Source organism: Crinia signifera, chromosome 4, assembly GCF_055691185.1.
Source record: "Crinia signifera chromosome 4, ASM5569118v1, whole genome shotgun sequence".
Classification (NCBI taxonomy): Eukaryota; Metazoa; Chordata; class Amphibia; order Anura; family Myobatrachidae; genus Crinia; species Crinia signifera.
This window is the reverse complement of record NC_139220.1, coordinates 68,308,958-68,328,860: the sequence shown is the minus strand read 5'-3', so window position 1 is coordinate 68,328,860 and position 19,903 is coordinate 68,308,958. Positions and strand designations below refer to the sequence as shown.

Genomic DNA, 19,903 nt, shown 5'->3' with positions numbered 1-19,903 from the left:
AAGGATCACTCAAAGTGCAGTTCCTAATTTAGATAATGAAGGTATCAATGTTGTAGAGGATATTGATGTATCTGACGCTGAGGAGGAAGTTGACTAGGAGGATGCTGAGGTGGTTTGCTTAAATGAGGCACCGGGGGGGGGACACAGTTGTTGTCCATGGAATGAAAAAGCCCATCATCATGCCTGGGCAGAGGACCAATAAATCCACCTCTACGGTCTGGATTTTTTAAAATCCAAATCCGGACAACAAATGTATTGTAGCTTATGTAAAACTCCAATAAGCAGGGGTAAGGATCTTGCCCACCTAGGGACATCCTCCCTTATACATCACCTGAAGACCCTACATAAATCAGTATTTAGTTCAGGAACTGCGGCTAGCAGTCCAAGGACACCTAAATCCCTTGGTCCTCCTGTTGGAGCCAAGCACCTGAAAAGCACACCATCAACTCCCTCCTCGTCAATTTCCTCCTCGATCCGGATCGGGGGGAGTCTTGCAGGCCAGGTCACCAGCATGAGTGACTCCCCTTCTATCCGAGATTCCTCCGGAGGATCCTGCAGTGCTACGCCTGCTACTGCCGCTGCTGCTATTGGGAGTCGGTCGTCATCCCAGAGAGGAAGTTGTAAGACCGCTAGGTCTTTCACTAAGCAATTGACCGTCCAACAGTCGTTTACCATTAGGACGAAATACGACAGCGGTCATCCTACGGCAAAGCGGATAACTGCGGCCTTGACAGCTATGTTAGAGTTAGATGTGCATCCAGTGTCCGCCATCAGTGGAGTGGGATTTAGATGGTTGATGGAGTTATTGTGTCCCCGGCACCAAATCCCATCTAGATTTCACTTCACTAGGCAGGCGATACCGCGATGTACAGGGACGTCAGAAAAAGTGTCCTCAGTGCCCTGAAAAATGCAGCTGTACCCACTGTCCACTTAACTACGGACATGTGGACAAGTGGATCAGGGCAAACTAAGGACTATATGAATGTGACAGTCCACTGGGTAGATGCATCATCTTCCGCAGCAGCATCTCCTGAACACCAGCTCCTTCTAAGGCAGGCTATACTGTGTATCACCGGTTTCAGGAAGAGGCACAACGCCGACAACCTCAGAGAAACTGAGGGAAATCCTCTACAAGTGGCTTACCCCCCTTAGACTCTCCTGGGAATTTGTGGTGTCGGACAACGCCAGTAACATTGTGCGGGCATTAAACATGGGCAATTTCCAGCACGTGCCATGTTTTACCCACACAATAAATCTGGCCACCGTGCTCGATCCTCGGTTTGAAGCGTATGTTGTGTCTCTGTTTCCAGCGGACACAAATCTACAAAGGTGCAAAGACCTGCTGGTCAGGAGATTGTCTTCTGAAGGGGACCATAACAAGGCCCCAGCTCCTCCTTCATTTTCTCCCACACCTGTGTCTGCGAGGAAACAGCTGCGATTTCCCACACAACCCGCTGGCGGGGATGCAGGGCAGGCAGGAGGGAGTTTGGACATCTGGTCCGGACTAAAGGACCTGGCAAATATTGCTGACATGTCTACTGTCGGTGCATTGGATGCGGTCACCATTGAAAAAATGGTGGAGGATTACTTTGGTGACCGCATCCAAGTAGACATGTCAGACAGTCCTTACCTGTACAAACTGACTCTATTTTACCTGAGTTGTCCCCCTCCAGTGAGTAATCCGAAAGAGTTTTTAGTGCAGCGGGGAACCTGGTCAGTGAGCGGCGAAGGAGGTTGCTTCCGCAAAATGTGGAGAAGATGTGGTACTTTTGTAATAACTGGGCGCCCGATTTTATGATCGCATTGCATCGCGACCAAATCGCATGCGATGCGATCGACGCGATTTTCCATAGGATTCAATGTTAAAAGGGTCCTGTTCATTTCCCCACTATCCAAGTGGTCATAGAGTTGAATTTATATAGCGTGGCGAGCCACCGAGCCCGAAGCCTGGCAAGCGCAGCAGAATACATTTTAAGTAATCCGCTCGCCACGCTATATAAAATCAACTCTATGCCCACTTGGATAGTGGGGAAATGGACCCTTTTAACATTGAATCCTATGGAAAATCGCGTTGATCGCATCGCATGCGATTTTGCCTTAAGTTAAGGCATACAATCACAAAATCGGGCGCCCAGATATTACACAAGTACCGATGATGTTTATAAAAATGAATTATCAATTATTCAATGAAGACCAGGAATTGCCTCCAGAGATTATAACGGGACCTGTGATTGTGGACTCCAGCGGGGACAAATTGATCTGTAAGGTCGAGGTAGTACACACTGAAAGGGGTGAGGAATCAGAGGAGGCGGAGATATTATGAATTGTTTTTTTTGTGTGGGGTCCAAACAAACCAATCATTTCAGCCACAGTTTTATAGGCCCTGTCGCTTAAATGTTTGGTTTGTTAAAGTGTGCATGTCCTATTTTCGCAACATAAGGGTGGGTGGAAGGGCCCAAGGACAATTCCATCTTGCATCACCATTCATTAATCCTACTGCTGAGAGTCCTTCATATGTGGGACTTTTCTTTTCAAAGCATACAACTGTTTGCATTCCATTAATGAGAGTAATTAATTGCTGCATCAATAGCCCACTGCTCCTCGGCTGGTCGCCTGTGCTCAGAGGGGTGTTACAGGTCTCTCCGGGAAGCCATTCTGCAGTGTCGTTAATGTAGGCACTGTACCTTAATCACAGACTGTGTCACAGACACGGTAAAGCAGATGGTATTCCGTATATTATTCTGGGAGTCTGTCTATGTCGTTCTCACCCTGCATTATTCTGGGAGTCTGCCACTGTCGCTCTCATCCTGCAATATTCTGGGAGTCCGCCACTGTCGCTCTCACCCTGCATTATTCTGGGAGTCCGCCACTGTCGCTCTCACCCTGTATTATTCTTGGAGTCCGCCACTGCCGCTCTCACCCTGCATTATTCTGGGAGTCCGCCACTGTCGCTCTCACCCTGCATTATTCTAGGGGTCCGCCACTGCCGCTCTCACCCTGCATTATTCTGGGAGTCCGCCACTGCCGCTCTCACCCTTCATTATTCCTGGAGTCCGCCACTGCCGCTCTCACCCTGCATTATTCTGGGAGTCCGTTGATGCCGCTCTCACCCTGCATTATTCTGGGAGTCCGTTGATGCCGCTCTCACCCTGCATCACTCAACCAGATGCTGTCAGAAGACGGCCTAAGTGACAGGAGCGTTTCTGCCACTGCTTGCAGAATGCTGCCGAATTACCCACTGCTTCTCAGCTGGTGGTAAACAACACAATCAAGCCAGATAGTGGTCTTACATAGTTACATAGTAGGTAAGGCTGAAAAAAGACTTGTGTCCATCTAGTTCAACCTGGTATAGATATCCATTGCTGATTTGGTAGGTTCTGATATTTTACAGACAGATTATATTTCTTATTTGTACCCATGGATGTTTTTCTCCAGTAAATGTTTGTCCAACTTTGCCTTGAATGCATTTAATGAGCCAGATGTTACCACCTCTCTGGGAAGAGAGTTCCTGAGTTTGATTGTTCTGACCGTAAAGAAATTCTTTCTACTAGCTGAATGAAATCTTTTTTCTTCTAATCTATACTTATGCCCTCGTGTCCTAGATTCCTTTCTAGAAGAAAAGAGGGTGTGTGACAGTTCCTTATAGTGGCCCTTGATATACTTGTACATGTTGAGCATGTCCCCCCTTAAACGTCTCTTTTCCAATGTAAATAGTCCCAAATTGCTTAATCTCTCCCCGTAGCTTAAATTCTCCATTCCCCTAATAAGCTTTGTTGCTCGCCTTTGGACTTTTTCTAATTCTATGATGTCCTTTTTATAGTGTGGGGCCCAGAACTGCACTCCGTACTCGAGGTGAGGTCTCACCAATGCTTTATACAGTGGCATAATTACCCTTGAGTCCCTAGTTTCCATTCCCCTCTTAATACATGCCAGAATTTTGTTGGCCTTTTTTGTAGCTACATTACAATGGGCACTACATCCCAGTTTGCTGTCTATTTGGACTCCTAGATCCTTTTCAAGTATGGAATTACCCAGTTCCTCTCCGCTAAGGTTGTAACTTGCACACTGGTTGTGTCTCCCAAGGTGCATAACCTTAGATTTATCTACATTGAACCTCATCTTCCATTTTTTTGCCCACTCATCTAGAATTGCAAGATCATTTTGAAGCATGGTGACATCTTCTGATGATTTGATGACTTTGCTAAGTTTTGTATCGTCCGCAAAAATGGATACATTGCTGAGTAACCCTATCCCAATATCGTTAATAAAAATGTTAAACAAAATGGGCCCCAAAACCGAACCCTGGGGCACTCCACTTAGTACCGGTATCGTATCTGATACGGCACCATTCACAACCACTCTTTGTTCTCTATTACATAGCCAATTCCCTACCCATCTGCAGATATTTTCACCCAATCCTAGGTTCTCCATTTTATTAATCGATCTCTTATGTGGGACAGTATCAAATGCTTTAGCGAAATATAGGAAAATCACATCTACAGCATTTCCATTATCGAGGTTTTTGCTAACCTCTTTATAGAACCCTAGTAGATTAGTTTGGCATGAACGATTTTTCACACACCCATATTGGTTAGTACTGAGTAGACGGTGATGGTCTAAATATTCCTGGATACCATCCCTTAAAAATCCTTCAAATAGTTTACCCACAATTGATTTTAAACGAACAGGTCTTTAATTAGCGGGATCTTCCCGCTAATTGTCTTATTAGATATTAAACTGATAAAAACAGATACAGAGCACATTCACAGACCAACTCTGCTGCACCAATCACCCACTGATCCTCGGCTAGTGGTAAACCCAATCAAGCCAGATAGGAGTCTTTTTGGGGCCTAGTTTTTCAAACTGCCACCCTGTCTGTCGCTGCAGTGCCACTCCTAGATGAGCCACATGTTTGTGCCGCACACTTGTGTGGCTTAGCATAGTTATACAGCTACCTCAGTGCAACCTTTTGCCCTAAAAACAATAATGTGAGGTGTTCAGAATAGACTGGAAATGAATGTTATTGATGTTAATAATAGCGTAGGAGCAAAAAAACACAATAATTCTGCGATTTTAGAAGTTTTTATGCTTTAAAAAAAAAAAAAAAATCATAACCCAAAACATTTATGGGGTGTTTTGGCAAAATCTATTAGAACCCAAAACCTGAAGGTAATCAGAACCCAAAACGCGAAAAGTGGCCGGTGCACATCCCTAGTACACATGGTGGGATTTTGCTTGTGATTCGAATCGAATGGTACGCAAAATGCATTCGATTTGACTATATAGTACAGATCTGTACTATATATTCTTGACAAGACTATTTTTCTATTCAATTTACACTATACGGGAGTGCGCATTGGGATTGAATCTGCATCATGTAGAAAAACCATTTGATACCTATTCGATTTTCTATTCTATTTATTTATTTATTTACAGTTTCTTATATAGCGCAGCATATTCCGTTGTGCTTTATAATTGAAAACAACAGTGATTAAACAAACTGGGTAGAAACAAATCTACAGTACATAGAGGTAGGAGGGCCTTGCTCACAAGCTTGGAGGGATACATAAGGATAGAATTCCATAGCATGGCATTCCCATCAGATTACAAGACAGTCCTGATGGGAAGCAATTAGATATGAATGCTACTGCAGGTTGTGTGGGGGGGTCCTGAGTATGATAAGCTTGCCTGAAGAGGTGAGTTTTCAGGGAGTTCTTGAAAGTTTGGAGGCTAGAGGAGAGTCCTAATGTGCATGGAAGGACATTCAGTGAGAGCGAGTAATGAGTGTGGATGAGAGACGCAAATCTTGTGCCGAGCGGAGAGGTCTGGTGGAGATATATTTTGAGAAAAGCGAAGAGATATAAGTCAGTGTAGTTAGAGAAATGGCTTTGTATGTAAGTAGAATTATTTTTTCAAACAGGAAACAGAGAAGAATGTCTTCTATGTGGTGCACCTCAAAAGTACAATTGTAAACATAAAATGTAACCTTTATTGGATTTTATTAAAAGACAAAGAGGCAAAATATTGACAAACAGTGAAACATATAACACAGACAGTGTTTTAAAAGAGGATAAGGAATTTATCCTCATTCAGTGTGGCCCAATTCCCTTGGAATCCCCTCTCGTGGTTATGTGTGATTCCTTGAAAAGGTAATGTAGACAGGCAGTCGGCAATGCGACGTATATAATGCTAATGCTTCACTTTAATGTCTGTTAGTAAGTTGATGTGTGTACATATGGCTAGTATAGCAGGCTGCCTGAGGCTCTAGAAGGAGCTGAATAGCTATATAGTGCCCTTATTACAGTGTGGTGTATTCCCCACAGGGTAAGCGACTGTGCAGATCTGCCACTATCTGCGTCGCTGCCTCTGCCTGAGGAAGGGATGGCTGGAATGGCGTGGCTGATAACTGATAGGTTACTCAAGGGTTAAATAAACCCGTAGTGTGAATGTATATTTTTACCAGAGCATCCACAGTCAATTTAACTGAGGGCTTGATGCCTGTACAGTAGGCGGCAACTAGTGAGAACTGCCACTTCTCCTCTAGTGCCACACTGCTGTTACAAGGCAAGATTAATCAGTAGCGGCTTAGTTGTATAGGGCTAGGCGGGCTGCGGCATGTAAAATTCAGTGCCGTCTATCCCCTGTCTGCCTTAGAGTATCACACGCTATTTGAACTTGCGGTTTAGGAAACAGAGTCAGTCGGGCGGCGGCGAGTCTCATACAACGCCGTCCGTCTTACCGTCTGCTCTTCAAGTGCACGCGCTGTCAGTGACAGCCAAGTCGGGCAGAGTTAGGCAGGCGGCGGCGTGTCTGATACAGCGCCGTCTGTCCCCCGTCTGCTAAGGAGTATTATCTGCTACAGTGTAGACGTTACACACCGTGCGGCTTTGGAGCATGAGAGCAAGCCCAGTGGAGACTGGCGTTCGCTCAGTTCAACTTCAGCACTAGTACACAATCAAAATACAATATTCATTGGGGAAGGGAAGAGGGAGTCACACACTGACATTCGGTCAGTGTACACTTCGCAAACAGAGCTTCATCAGGACCAACCTGGTAAGCCTCCGGAAGCTCATTATATACCTGCTATCTGATTGTTTATTCAGACAAGGTGTTGCAGGTGGGTGTGTTCACATGTCCATTCATAGATCACTCACCCTGAAGGTGTGGGTGTGGGTGTGGTGACTCACACTGTACTGGTTGGATTTATTCCCCAGGTAGCATACACACTATGATTTGGCAAGAGATTGGGCAAACATGGAATTCAAACATGGGTCTATTGCCACAAATTTATTGCTCAAGAAGAGAAAATGTACATCAAAACAAGAATCTATGCCTTGCTGAGCTGATGTTTGTGTCCTGCAACTGTGTTGAGAAAGATCAGAACAGTTTCAATAATAAAGACATGTTCATTATTGGTGAAGTATCCCTAGCTATATGGGTATTTGATACCATCATACTGGCATTATCTCACTTCTGTACTCCGCTGAGTGGGACCTTATATATTCCCTGACAGGGGTGTTTTTTTCTTACACCATATTTTTCTATCTACTCAGCAGCCGATCAGTGTGCGATTATCAAATTCTTACACGGATTAGTTGTCTCACAATAAATAAATAAATTAACGGAGGAAAATAAGTTGTATACACCGGGATAGCAAGACGTGTGCTATACATCCGATATTTATTTCAGGCAGCTGCGCTAAATGGATACAAAAATGACAGAAGAGAAATGTAATACAAGGTATATAGTAAACAATGGAGTTTTGATAATAAGAGACATGCTTGATGTTTGTACGTTATCTTCAGATATATAGGTATCTGATAATGGCATCATTTTGAATTGATGTCATTCACAGGCTCTATTGTTGGAGATCTCTTCCGATATATGTGTATCTGATGATGGCATCATTTTGAATTGATGTCATCCACAGGCTCTATTGTGGGAGATCTCATATAAGTTTGTATTGTTCATTCCATCCTGGGTACCAGGTAGATCAATTGGGGTGTCTTTATAATAAAAAAAAAAGGGTGAGAGTAGTTGTTCTTCAGAAAGCCTCCGTTGGGGTATATGCATCTGGGTATGTGTGTGTGTACCACTGGGTTATTAGGAAGTGATTGGTCATAGTGATAGGATACTGCAGAATCGTGATGATGATGCCGAGAGCTATCAGGCTTCTGGCATGGTTGTATGTGATGAATTGAAGTGGAAAGGGTTACAGCAAAAATTCCAAGAGGGGGTGATCATAAATAAGGTGTGGAGGTGGGCCCAAACAAAACAAAATAACCACTCGTGTAAACTGTCCTGGTGCTGTAGGTAAGTATATAAGTGTCATGTGGATAAATATTGATGTGTCCATGGGGAATGGTTCCCCACCTGGTGCTTTGAGTACACATATGGTGTCATATAGAGAGATATTGATATGACCTTCTGGGGGAATAATTCCCCTTGTTGGGGTGCCGTGCAAAGATGATGTCATATAAGACAAAGAAAGTTTTGGTGTGATAAAACCAGAGACTTCAAAGAATTAGGACTCCAGAAAAAGATATATAATATAATATGCCATAGTGTATGTATAGTCACCCTGTGGTGGTGTGCACCTGTTATTTCTCTGTGGGATTCATATTGGGCTACTTTGGATCACAGAGTCGTAATGAACATGTTATAATATGACAAATAATCATCCCTAAGATAGGCTTTCTGTCTTGTGCAAAAGAATTGGTAGTGGATAATACACTACGAAGGAGACTAGACAATGTTAACAGTATTCTGGACCGCACAATAAGAGCCAGAACACATACAATTTTTAGAGAAAGTGTATATATATGTATAGAAAATTGTAAAGAATATAAAGAATATGAACAGGAGTTCAACAGGTAGTGGATGGAGGGAATTTGTAAAAGGAGAGAGACCTATAGGAAAACCATGAAGTTGTTCTTTTCATTTAGTCCCCTTGGGGACATGGTGCCCATTAGAAAAATGAGTTGAGTCTCTTGTTTTAAGAGCTCTCGATCCCAGTCTCCTCTCCTTATTCCCATTACAATCTTCATCATTCCAAAGGCTTTTAAACCATTGGGATTACTCCCATGATGTTTCAGGAAATGCCTGGCAACTGGTGTTAGGGCCTTGAATAGGGATCTGTCCCTGGAGGCATTTCTGATATTGAGATGGTGTTCCGAGAGTCTCTTCTTCAGTGGTCGGCGGGTTTTGCCAATGTAGTGCTTCCCGCAGGGGCATTCCAAATTATAGATGACCCCTGCGGTGTCACAGGTGATGTATTGGCCTATATTCCACACCTTCCCATATCTGTCAGTGTACACATGACACGGAATCATCAGGGAGCACATTTTACAGGTGCCACATTTATAAGAGCCATTTTTGGAAATAGTATTTAGGGTTTCTTTTTCAAGGTGGCTGTGGACCAGTATGTCCCTGAGGTTGTCACTACGCCTCCAACTGATGTCTACTCTATCCCCTAAAACCTTTTCCAAATCTTTATCGGTTTTGAGTATGTGAAGATGTCGATTTAGAAGACTCTGGACTTCTTGCCACTCACGGCAGAGTGTTCCGATAAATCTTATCTTTTCAGGTTGGTCATCTTTCTTTCTGCCAGGTACCAGAAGCTGTTCTCTGTTGTACTTGCACACTTCTTTTCTGGCTTTACGGATGGCCCTCTTACTATACCCTCTGTGGGTAAGTCTGCTGTCAAGTTGATCAGCCCTTTTCTCATAGGTGGTTTGTCCCGAGCAGTTGCGCTTGGTTCTCAAATATTCCCCTTTTGGGAGTCCCTTGATGACAGGGGGAAGTGCGCACTGCTACTATGTAGTAGGGAGTTAGTGGCCGTGTCTTTTCGAAAGATATCTGTGGTTATAGATCCATCCCTTTCGATGCTTATGCGGAGGTCCAGGTATTCCACCTCTTTCTGGCTGGTGTGGAAGGTGAGTTTGAGGTTCAGCTGGTTGTCATTGAGTTTCCTCATGAATTCTGTAAAGAGACCGATGTCTCCCTCCCACACTATCAACAGATCGTCGATGTAGCGTAACCACAGTAGTATGTGTTCGGTATAGATCTCATGATCTTCAATAAAAACACACTCCCGTTCCCACCACCCCAGGTACAGGTTTGCGTACGTAGGGGCACACGTGCTCCCCATAGCGGTCCCCTGCACCTGGAGGTAGAATCTGTCTTCACATACGAAGTAATTTTTTGATAGGACAAACCACAGAAGTTTAATTAGGAATTCATTAGGAGGGGTGTCACGATCCATGCTTGTGGATGATGCTGGTATACAGGCTCTCTACATCGCACGTAACCAACCAGGCGTCCGCATTGAGAGTGATTCCATGAATTTTATTTAAGACATCCATTGTGTCACGTACATAGGACGGTAGTGTGGTGACATACAGAATTTTTTTTTATTGAATGCGGTAATATACAGGCAACCAATGGAGCGACTGACAGAGCAGATCAGCAGACGATGAACATCTAGCCAGGAAGATCAGCCTCGCAGCTACATTCAAAATGGATTGTAGTGGTGACAGTCTTTTCTTAGGTAAAGAGGCTATTGCAATAGTCAATGCGTGATCTAATGAGTGCATGGATTAGAGTTGTTGCAGTGTCTTGTGGAAGATATGGATGAATTTTGGATATGTTTTTTAGATGCATGTAACATGATTTAGAGACAGATTGAATGTGAGGAATTTAGTGTTTGAAGACAGTTCAGAGTCAAGGATGACCCCTAGGCAGCGAGCTTGTGGAGTAGGATTAATAGTTGTGTTAACAACAGTGATAGAGATATCAGGTTGGTAACTACTCTTGGCTGGTGGCAATATAATTAATTCTGTTTTGGAAATGTTGAGTTTGAGGTGGTGAGATGACATCCAAGATGAAATGGCAGAAAGACATTCAGAGACACATGAAGAAATACTCCTCTTACTCATAATCATTCACTGCCCCTAGTAGTAAACAGATAACTCCTTTACTCCCTTACATCTCAGCTGCATAATGTACTGAGAATTGTGCTACTAATTGTTACCTGTGCTCTGTTTTAGTTTTTCTGTTGTAATGCTAAGTTCTGTGATTCCTGTATTGTTCTAATGTTTGCACAGCATGTCTGAAAAATTTAATTTATTTTTCAGACATGCTGTATTCTTACTGGATCATGTAAAGTGCTGTGCAATAGAAATAATTTAAGTAGTTACTAAATTATTCTGTTGCATTTAGGGTTGATTGCCTGTAACATAAAATGTCTTTATTTTAGTATTTGAAGAACCAGAGGATCCCAGCAACAGGTCGTTTTTCTCCGAGATCATCTCTTCCATCTCAGATGTTAAGTTTAATCACAGTGGGCGGTATATCATGACCAGAGACTACCTTACCGTCAAAGTTTGGGACCTCAATATGGAGAACCGGCCAATTGAGACATATCAGGTAATAGACCTTGTGCAGCGGTGATACCATGAGTGAGGCACTAATCTGAAAAACCCATAAGGGTACAGTATATTTAATTAAAGTGGGATCTATTCCGACAATGGCTTAAAGTGGTCCTGGAGATGTGGTGGAACTTATTGCTCTCGACCACCTAATTTCTCCTCTTTCCCTATTTCACAAATCCAGGGTCAATGGTAGGGTTTTTGGCATCCACCTGCAAACTATAATGCTCTTCTGTGAGAATTACTGTGCAGGACCAAGGTGGAGATTGAATTAGTTCCACCTCATTATTAGAGGAGGGGGAACTCCATTCCACCCCGTTCCCCTCCACTTTAACCCATTCCGACATACATTTGTTGGAGTGGATCAGACAATACCTATTCAATTGCGGGGCTATATCCGACTGTCTGGATTGACTGCTGCTGCTCACCCAGCCCGGCACAGCTTGAGCTGCAGTAGTGGGTGGACGTCACCCGGGTGAGCAGTGGGAGGACTGCGCCGGGTGAGCAGCAGTAGCACCACCGTTGCTGCTCACCTGATGCAGTCCTCCCCGTCTCATCTCGCCAATCCGACTTTTTTTAATGGTAGACTGACCATGGACCAAGGTGAGAGAATCAGAAAGTGAGAGATTATGGGAGATTTTTCTCATTTTTTTTTTTAAAGCGGCATTCATTTACACTGCGAAACCAATTGATTGCTGCTTTTAAAAAAAAATGGTAAAACTCTCCCGAAATCTCTCATTTTCTAAATCTCACACCCTTTTACATTTGAGACTATACTGTATTTATAGTTGACAGTCAATAGGTCAACATAACCTGGTCGGTATGGCAATGGTCAACACATGAAAAGGTCGAAATGTGTTTTCACAAGATTTTACAGACATTTTAATACTTTACCATCCACTTAGAGTCCGATTGGGAACGGTCCAATCCCGGTTAGCGAACCCGGTCACTAATTGACCGGCTTCGCTAACCGTCCATGTTCCCAGATTTTTGACATTGACTTAATAAAAGTGAATAACTCCTGTCGACCTGTTTAGTAGACATTGTCGACCTGCTATACCCCACTCGCTCTATATTCTCTGCAGATCTGATGGAGCCATGTCATCTCTCTCCACCTTACAGGTCCATGATTATCTCCGCAGCAAGCTCTGCTCCCTTTACGAAAATGACTGCATTTTTGACAAATTTGAATGTGTATGGAATGGTTCAGACAGGTGAGGATCTCAATATATGATACACAATGATGATGTATGTGTTGTAACCATGTTCAGGCTACGTAGGTTCTTGTTCTCTGGGAACAGAGGTGTTTCGGATGGAAGACAGACCACAAATATACCGGAATGCTTTCTTTTATTTTCTCCGCAGCAACAGGCAAAGTGCAGATTTCAATTGCAGTAAAGGTGACACATACACAACAATTCACCACCAAGCAGGGTGTACACACGACAATAATATTACAATGGTATAACAGGCCTGACGGTTTGTAACGCTGCTGCTCAACTCTTGACCCCACTGGGCCCTTAAGGAATATTTCAAGCCAATGCTAGAGGCGCAACAGTACCGTTACCAAACTCCGGCACACCGCACTTGAACGCACAGTAAGGCTATAATGTACCTTACACTTTATAGCATTAGCACAAACAAACGTTTATCACCGCAATAGGTGTAATACAGGCCTAGATGCTACCGGTAACACTAATTATCTCAGAATCAAATTACTTAAGGTAAGTCGGACGACTCTCTTATTAGGCTGCTAGGGAATAGATCCTTAGATCACGGGTTGGGGAACACGGGAGTAATCACAGTTTAGTTGAACAGTTACCCCAACAGGAGGTCATGTGTACTAGGAGGGTTAAGTTAATGGGCTGCCAGTCAACGTCCCAGTATGGTTAGGAGGCCTCCGGGCCCTTATAGTGGCTCATGTTTCCTTAGTAGTGAGAGGGGCCTTAACAATGATTCCTCCCTGTCAATGGTGCGTTGGGGCAGCACTGGCCCGGTGGGCGGCAATGGTTCTGTTCCGATGCAGATAGGCTCAGCAGGGGTGTAAGGGATGGCACAAACAAAACATAAGTCAGCATGTGGGAAGGGGGGTGTTTCCCCTAAAGTCAATACTGGAGAGTGTCACTAAACTTTAAGTGGAGGATTCCGGGTCACTTTAACCCTTAAGACTAATTGGGAGACCCGGGTGTATTGTTTCCAGTCGTCCTGGTTTAGTGAGGATGAGTAGGTGGCCAGGGAGCTCGGGCGGAATATACCTGACTGGGACAGGCACTGAGAAATTCAATACTTCAAGGGCAGACTCACGGTTGGTGGAGCTGGGGTCATTGTTCTGCACCTGCCATGCAGATGGACTCTGCTGCTTCCTCTCACTGCGGCTGGAGTGCATCAGGCACCACTGTTGCTGCTGCTGGGGATGTGCTGGTGGGCACTGCTGCTGCTGGGCTCTGTAGCGCTGCTGGGCTCTGCTGCTGCTGAGTGCTGCTGTTGCTGGGTCTGTGCTGCTTGGGTCTATAGTGCTTCTGCCTCTGCTGGGCTCTGTAGTGCTGTTGGGTCCTGCTGCTGCTGGGCTCTGTAGTGCTGTTGGGCCCTGCTGCTGCTGAGTTCTGCTGTTGCTGGGTCTGGGCTGCTGGCTCTGCTGGGTTCTGCTAGTGCTCCTGGCTCTTTAGTACTGTTGGGCCCTGCTGCTCCTTCTCTCTCTTCTTCTGCACCCCTCACACACGCTTCCTCCTTCACACATGTCAGTCCTCACTGCCCACTTCCTGTTCCTGTGTCTCTGCCTATCTAATGTAGCTCTGCATACCCTCCAACATTTGAATTTAAGAAATTGGTACACATTCAGAAAGGGGGCGTGGCCATGAACAGAGGCATGGTCATGGGCAAAAAGGGTGTAACCACGTCCCCTTTCCGAATGTATACTGTGCACCAACTACTACAAGTATCATGCAGCTCATGTCACATAGTTGCTTGGTGGGCTGCTGGCATATTAAATAAGTATATTTAATAAATAAGTATATTAAATATGCTTATTTAATATGGCAGCAGCCCACCAAGCCACCATGTGACATGAGCTGCAGGCAAAGTTTAACAGGTGCGACAAGATGCTGGAGTGATTATTTAGTGCAGCCTGGCTGAGTCACCTACTCTGTACTGTTCAACTGTGATAGGCTCCAGACGGCGACCGCAGTGTAGGTGTCAGTGGAGATGATCATCCCCCTCATGCGCGCCAAGCAGTGGACACCGCACCCCTCTCTCCCTCATAGAGATTGTTCGTGCCCTGAGTTCTCAGTCTGCGCATGCGCAGACAGTGAGGGCAGAGAGACATCCTTCCCCTGAGTGCACAATGCACTCATGGGAACGGAGGGGGAGATGGGAGAGCCGGAGCACCAGGAAAGCAAGCACACAGAGCGGGGCATAGGAACTGACAGTCAGGAGGAGGAATGATTTTTCACGGTGCAGAGTAAGTTACAGAAAAGCGGTACATTCGGTACAAACTGATTTTGTCGGTACAGGTGTTAAAAAACGGTACTGTACCATCAAAATCGGTACAGTTGGAGGGTATGGCTCTGGCCTGTCGCTCAACTCAATGGCTGTCCCCGCCTCTTCCTAAGGCCGGGTTAACCCCTTTCATGCTGGGGTTCCTGGTGTCTGAGAATTGCGCAATTGGGGGTATTACATCTGCACCTTACCACATAATGTATGCATTTTACCTAAAAGCCTTCCAAATTACCGGTGCATTTATTGGAGGCATTCTCTCTCTCCCGTGATACATACAGTAATCACAGCTGGTTGAAAAACGAATGCATCGTTTGTCTAGATGAATCTGGTCACAGCCAGTACTATTTTCGGTACGGCGCCAGCGATTAAAATTGTATCCATTGGGTCCTAAAAAATCGCGTTGATCGCATCGCATGCAACCAAATCGCATGTGATGCGATCAACGTGATTTTTTATATTGGAACCAATGTAAAATGGTCCCTGAGACCCGATTTTACATTGGGCCCAATGTTAAATGCCCCCTAGACCCCAATTTTTATTTTATCCCCACCTTGATGGGTCAAATGCCCCCCTATTGTTAATGTCACCCACGATGAACGCCATCCCGAAGCGTGGCGAGTGCAGTGAGCCCGCGAGGGGCAGCTGTACGCATCCTCCGACCTTTTCATACCCCCACTATCCACGTTGGCGTGGAGTCGATTTTATATAGTGTGGCAAGCGCAGCGAGACACCGAGCCCGAAGCGTGGCGAGCGGACGCGCATGACTTCACAGGCATTACGTGTCCCCTCGCGGGGCTCGCTGCGCTCACAGCGCTTCGGGCTCGCTACGCTCGCCACACTGTATAAAGTCAACTCCACGCCGACGTGGATGCTGGTGCACAAAGACCAGACGGGCTTCGTAATGGAGCGACAGCCAGTGACAAATATCAGGTGCGTACTTGCAGCTGTCTGTGACTCCCAGTGTGCCATGTCGAACAGCAATCTTATCACTAGACGCCGAAAAGGCCTTCGACATGGTGCACTGGGACCACCTCTTCCTCACATTAGAGAAATTTAGCTTCCCAGACACTTTTGTGGGCTGGCTCCGGACACTTTATGTTGACTCCTCGTCCAGAATTTTGTGAAATGGCAGTATATCAGATCCCTTCCCAATCTTACGAGGCACGAGACAAGGATGCCCCATGTCACCACTCTTGTTTGCCCTCGCATTGGAACCCCTAGCAGTGACCCTACGCGATTCACCCCTTTATCAGGGAATTAACATCAGAGGTATCGATCAGAGAATAGCCCTCTTCGCAGACGATATGCTGCTGTTTCTGTCACACCCTGAACACTCCTTACCAATAGCCATGAAAATCATAAAGCAATTTGGCAGTTTCTCAGGGTATAGGGTTAATGTGACAAAGTCCGAGCTTCTTATGCTAAATTGAAAAAAGCCTTCCTTTACCTTAAACCCTGACTTAAACACTATCAAATTTCAACACTCACACATTAAATACTTAGGCATTCAAATCCCCCACACACCACATGCTGTACAAACTAAACATTCACCCAAATATCCTAAAGGCTAAACAAACAATGGAGGCTTGGAGTGACCTCCCCCTATCCCTTCTAGGAAGAATAGAAGTTGTTAAAACCATTATCCTACCTAGACTGCAATACATGCTGCAACTATTACCCCTGAAACTTACTACCCAAGACACCCACCAATTTATGCAATCATGCACCAAGTCTATCTGGAAATCAGGGAGGCCAAGAATATCAATGGCAAAATTACAGTTACCTAGACCGGTGGGCGGGCTGGGTCTTCCCACCCTGCCACAATACTCCAGAGCACTCCATTCCAGATATGCTATGGATTGGCTTCTCGAATCTAGTAAATTTGTTGTATACTGGATTGTGCCTTATTTTACCCTTTCTCCCCAGGAGCTCTCCTTCATACACCGACCCCCAAAATCCCAAAACATATTGCCCAACACCTACTATTTAAGGACCCAAACCTGGCATGGAAAGCCACCTGTAAATCCCTGAAAACGCCCCCACACACATCAAAATGGTTACCTATCTGGGGAAACCCCATGTTTACCCCTGATATGGATAACCCGGTTTTCAAACACTTTAACAGGGGCCTGAAGCTAGTATCACAAGTGTTTGACCCCGGAGGCACACAACTCACGTCAGCTCAACTAACACTACAATATACTCTATCCCCCTTCAGTACATTCCCTCTTATTCAACTATCACACTATGCAACATCCCTCCCAGATAGGTCTCACATCATCTCACAAACGAATACACTTCACCAACTTGTACTTCGATTTGAAAGGCCAGGCTATAAAATTAAAACTCTCTATAAAGAACTCATAGTTATACTAGCCCCTAGGATTACAGAAAAGACGAGGAGACAGTGGCTTGGAGATATACCTTTATTACTGTCATGCGACACCCTTTTCAAGTATTATGACTCCACTTTACGCACTTTAAAGTCTGCCCTATTGCAGGAAACACACGTGAAAATTCTGCAAAGAGCATATATATCTCCTGCTCAAAGGAAACACTTTGTCCCTGAAGAGTCAGGAGCTTGCAAAAAATGCGGATTATCTCCAGCCACCTTCTTCCACAACGTCTGGTCCTGTGGAAAAATAAAAAAGTTCTGGCACAAAGTAACCAATTATATCTCATCTATACTAAACACAAAGATACACATACACCCGTTCCCCCTACTTTTTGCCAACTTTGAGGTGTGGGATCTGCAAAACACCGATACCAAACTCATCCCCTTTTTGATGTTGACTGTTACAGCTGCAAAAAAGCTTATAATGAAAAATTGGTTGAGCAAATCAACACCCTCGCTAGATTCCCTTGTTACTTTTCTAACACGCACAATGAATTATGAATTGTATGATGCTCAATTGCAAGCTACTATACGACCAACACCAACCGCAAGATGGGGACCACTCTGGGAGGAAGAGCCGCCTGATGAAGCCACAAACACCACAACTGAATGACCCATAGTAAATGTATAGCCATTATTAAATAATATTACCCCAAGGTAATTGTGCCTCAAATTTAAGCATCAGGTTCCAGCATAATTTATACATTCTTATACCATGAGGTGATGCCAAACCATAATAAGGTGCACTTCCTTTCACATCTACGGTCTAATATAGACAAATTGTAAAAGGTACCCCCCCCACTCCCCCCCCCCTCCACCCTCTGTCTCTCCCACCCCCTCCCAATCATTTGACAATAAAATTACCTTGAATGCTGTTTATATAAAAAAAATTCCTCTTCATTTTCTGTACTGTATTTTCCCTTTGAGTGCCAAGGGAATAAGTCAAAATAGGTATAATGACCTGTAATGTTTTGCCTTATAAAGGAAATATAATCTTTATTTTTAAACATTTTTTTATTTGAATTTATATAGCAAATGTGAGCAATTCTGGCACCTTTAGCTGATATTTTGACCATCTCTCACAGAGATATGGGCACTCAAAGGTTTTTCTAAAAGTAGAGTGGCTCTTCTGAAGTCCTAGTGACAGATCTTCATACTAACTGCACAGATCACTGGGCATGTTGACAAGGTCACAGAACTGTTGCTAACAATGGAATATTTTGTCTTTCAGTGTCATCATGACTGGCTCATACAACAACTTCTTCAGAATGTTTGACCGCAACACGAAACGTGATGTCACACTGGAAGCCTCCAGGGAGAACAGCAAGCCTAGAGCGATTCTCAAGCCACGCAAAGTCTGTGTAGGGGGCAAACGCAGAAAAGATGAGATAAGCGTGGACAGCCTGGACTTTAGCAAAAAAATTCTCCACACTGCTTGGCACCCGTCGGAAAACATCATAGCAGTGGCAGCCACAAATAACCTGTATATATTTCAGGACAAGGTTAACTAGAACACTTATACAAAATCTAGGTACCATGAGTTTTTTAAGTCTTTTTTTTTTTTCTATCTCTTCATGTTTTCTAATACTTTTGTTTTTCATTTCCATTTTCCAAGTTCTTCCTCAGACGATATAGATGAAATAAACAGGCTTACCAGACCCCCCATTACAATTAAAACTGCTGATATTCAGACTTATTTTTATTTTTTCTGTGTGTTTCATTTTTTTGTGTTGGCGACCTTTCTTGCGACAGGTTTCTGAAACATGCTCTATAGCAGTGTGTTAATGGCCTCTCATGTAGCATGAAGGGTTTAAACTGCATTATAGAAATGTTGGGCATCTATAATAATACTTTTTAATTGGTAATGAATTCAAATTCAATTTTTAATAAAATATGATCATTACAAAAATGTATTAATTCTCTTTATCCTTCGCTCCTGTATGTGCCTGTGGATTTGTTCACAACCACCCATACACAAGACATTTCGGACAGACTCGTACAGATGGAGCCCCTCATGTCTTTGCAGTCGCCAGGGGGCATGTGCGCATAAGACGCTCTCGTGCCCCATTGCGACGGAGCGCCCCACCACCATGTCTTCCCCCCCCCCCCCAACCCTGACCGCCTACCTGAATCGGGCAGGGTCCAGCCGCCAAGAAACTGGGACGCGCGTCCCTGTTTGATGGAGTCCCTCTCCGCCAGCGCTCGCCAGCGTGGATGTTCTGGCGAGCACTAGGCAAAGAAGAGAGGGGCTCCATCTGTGTTGCTGAAATGGGCTTGGCTGTGTTTATTGAAATTAAAGGGATAGATCTATAATAGTGTTCATTCTAGCACCCGCCATATTTGAAAACCCATGCAGTTCCTCTTCCCTGCCTGGGGTGTCGCTGTCTGCTGTGGGGCTTCTAGCACAGTGTGGTCTGTATATCAGCACTGATATGTAAACCAGACCTGTGCTAGAAATACCAGAGCAGACAGTGATTTTCAAATATAGCGGGTGCTAGAATGAACACTAAATAATACAAATGATGCCGATGTAGTCCTTTTTACGTCAACTGGCTTTGCAGTCAACATCACTTTTATTTCAATC

General features: G+C 44.5%; 1 protein-coding gene across 1 annotated transcript in view; it reads left to right on the top strand.

Annotated features, from left to right (window-relative positions):
- Positions 1-19,230, top strand: part of LOC146074087 (serine/threonine-protein phosphatase 2A 55 kDa regulatory subunit B beta isoform) — a 394,778-nt gene extending 375,548 nt beyond the window's left edge. The window contains exons 7-9 of the mRNA XM_083181821.1: positions 11,258-11,427; positions 12,552-12,643; positions 18,551-19,230. Of these exons, the coding sequence (XP_083037947.1) occupies positions 11,258-11,427; positions 12,552-12,643; positions 18,551-18,830 (542 nt within the window). The 3' untranslated portion in view covers positions 18,831-19,230. The remainder of the gene's footprint in view (positions 1-11,257; positions 11,428-12,551; positions 12,644-18,550) is intronic.
- Positions 19,231-19,903: the final 673 nt, after the last annotated feature.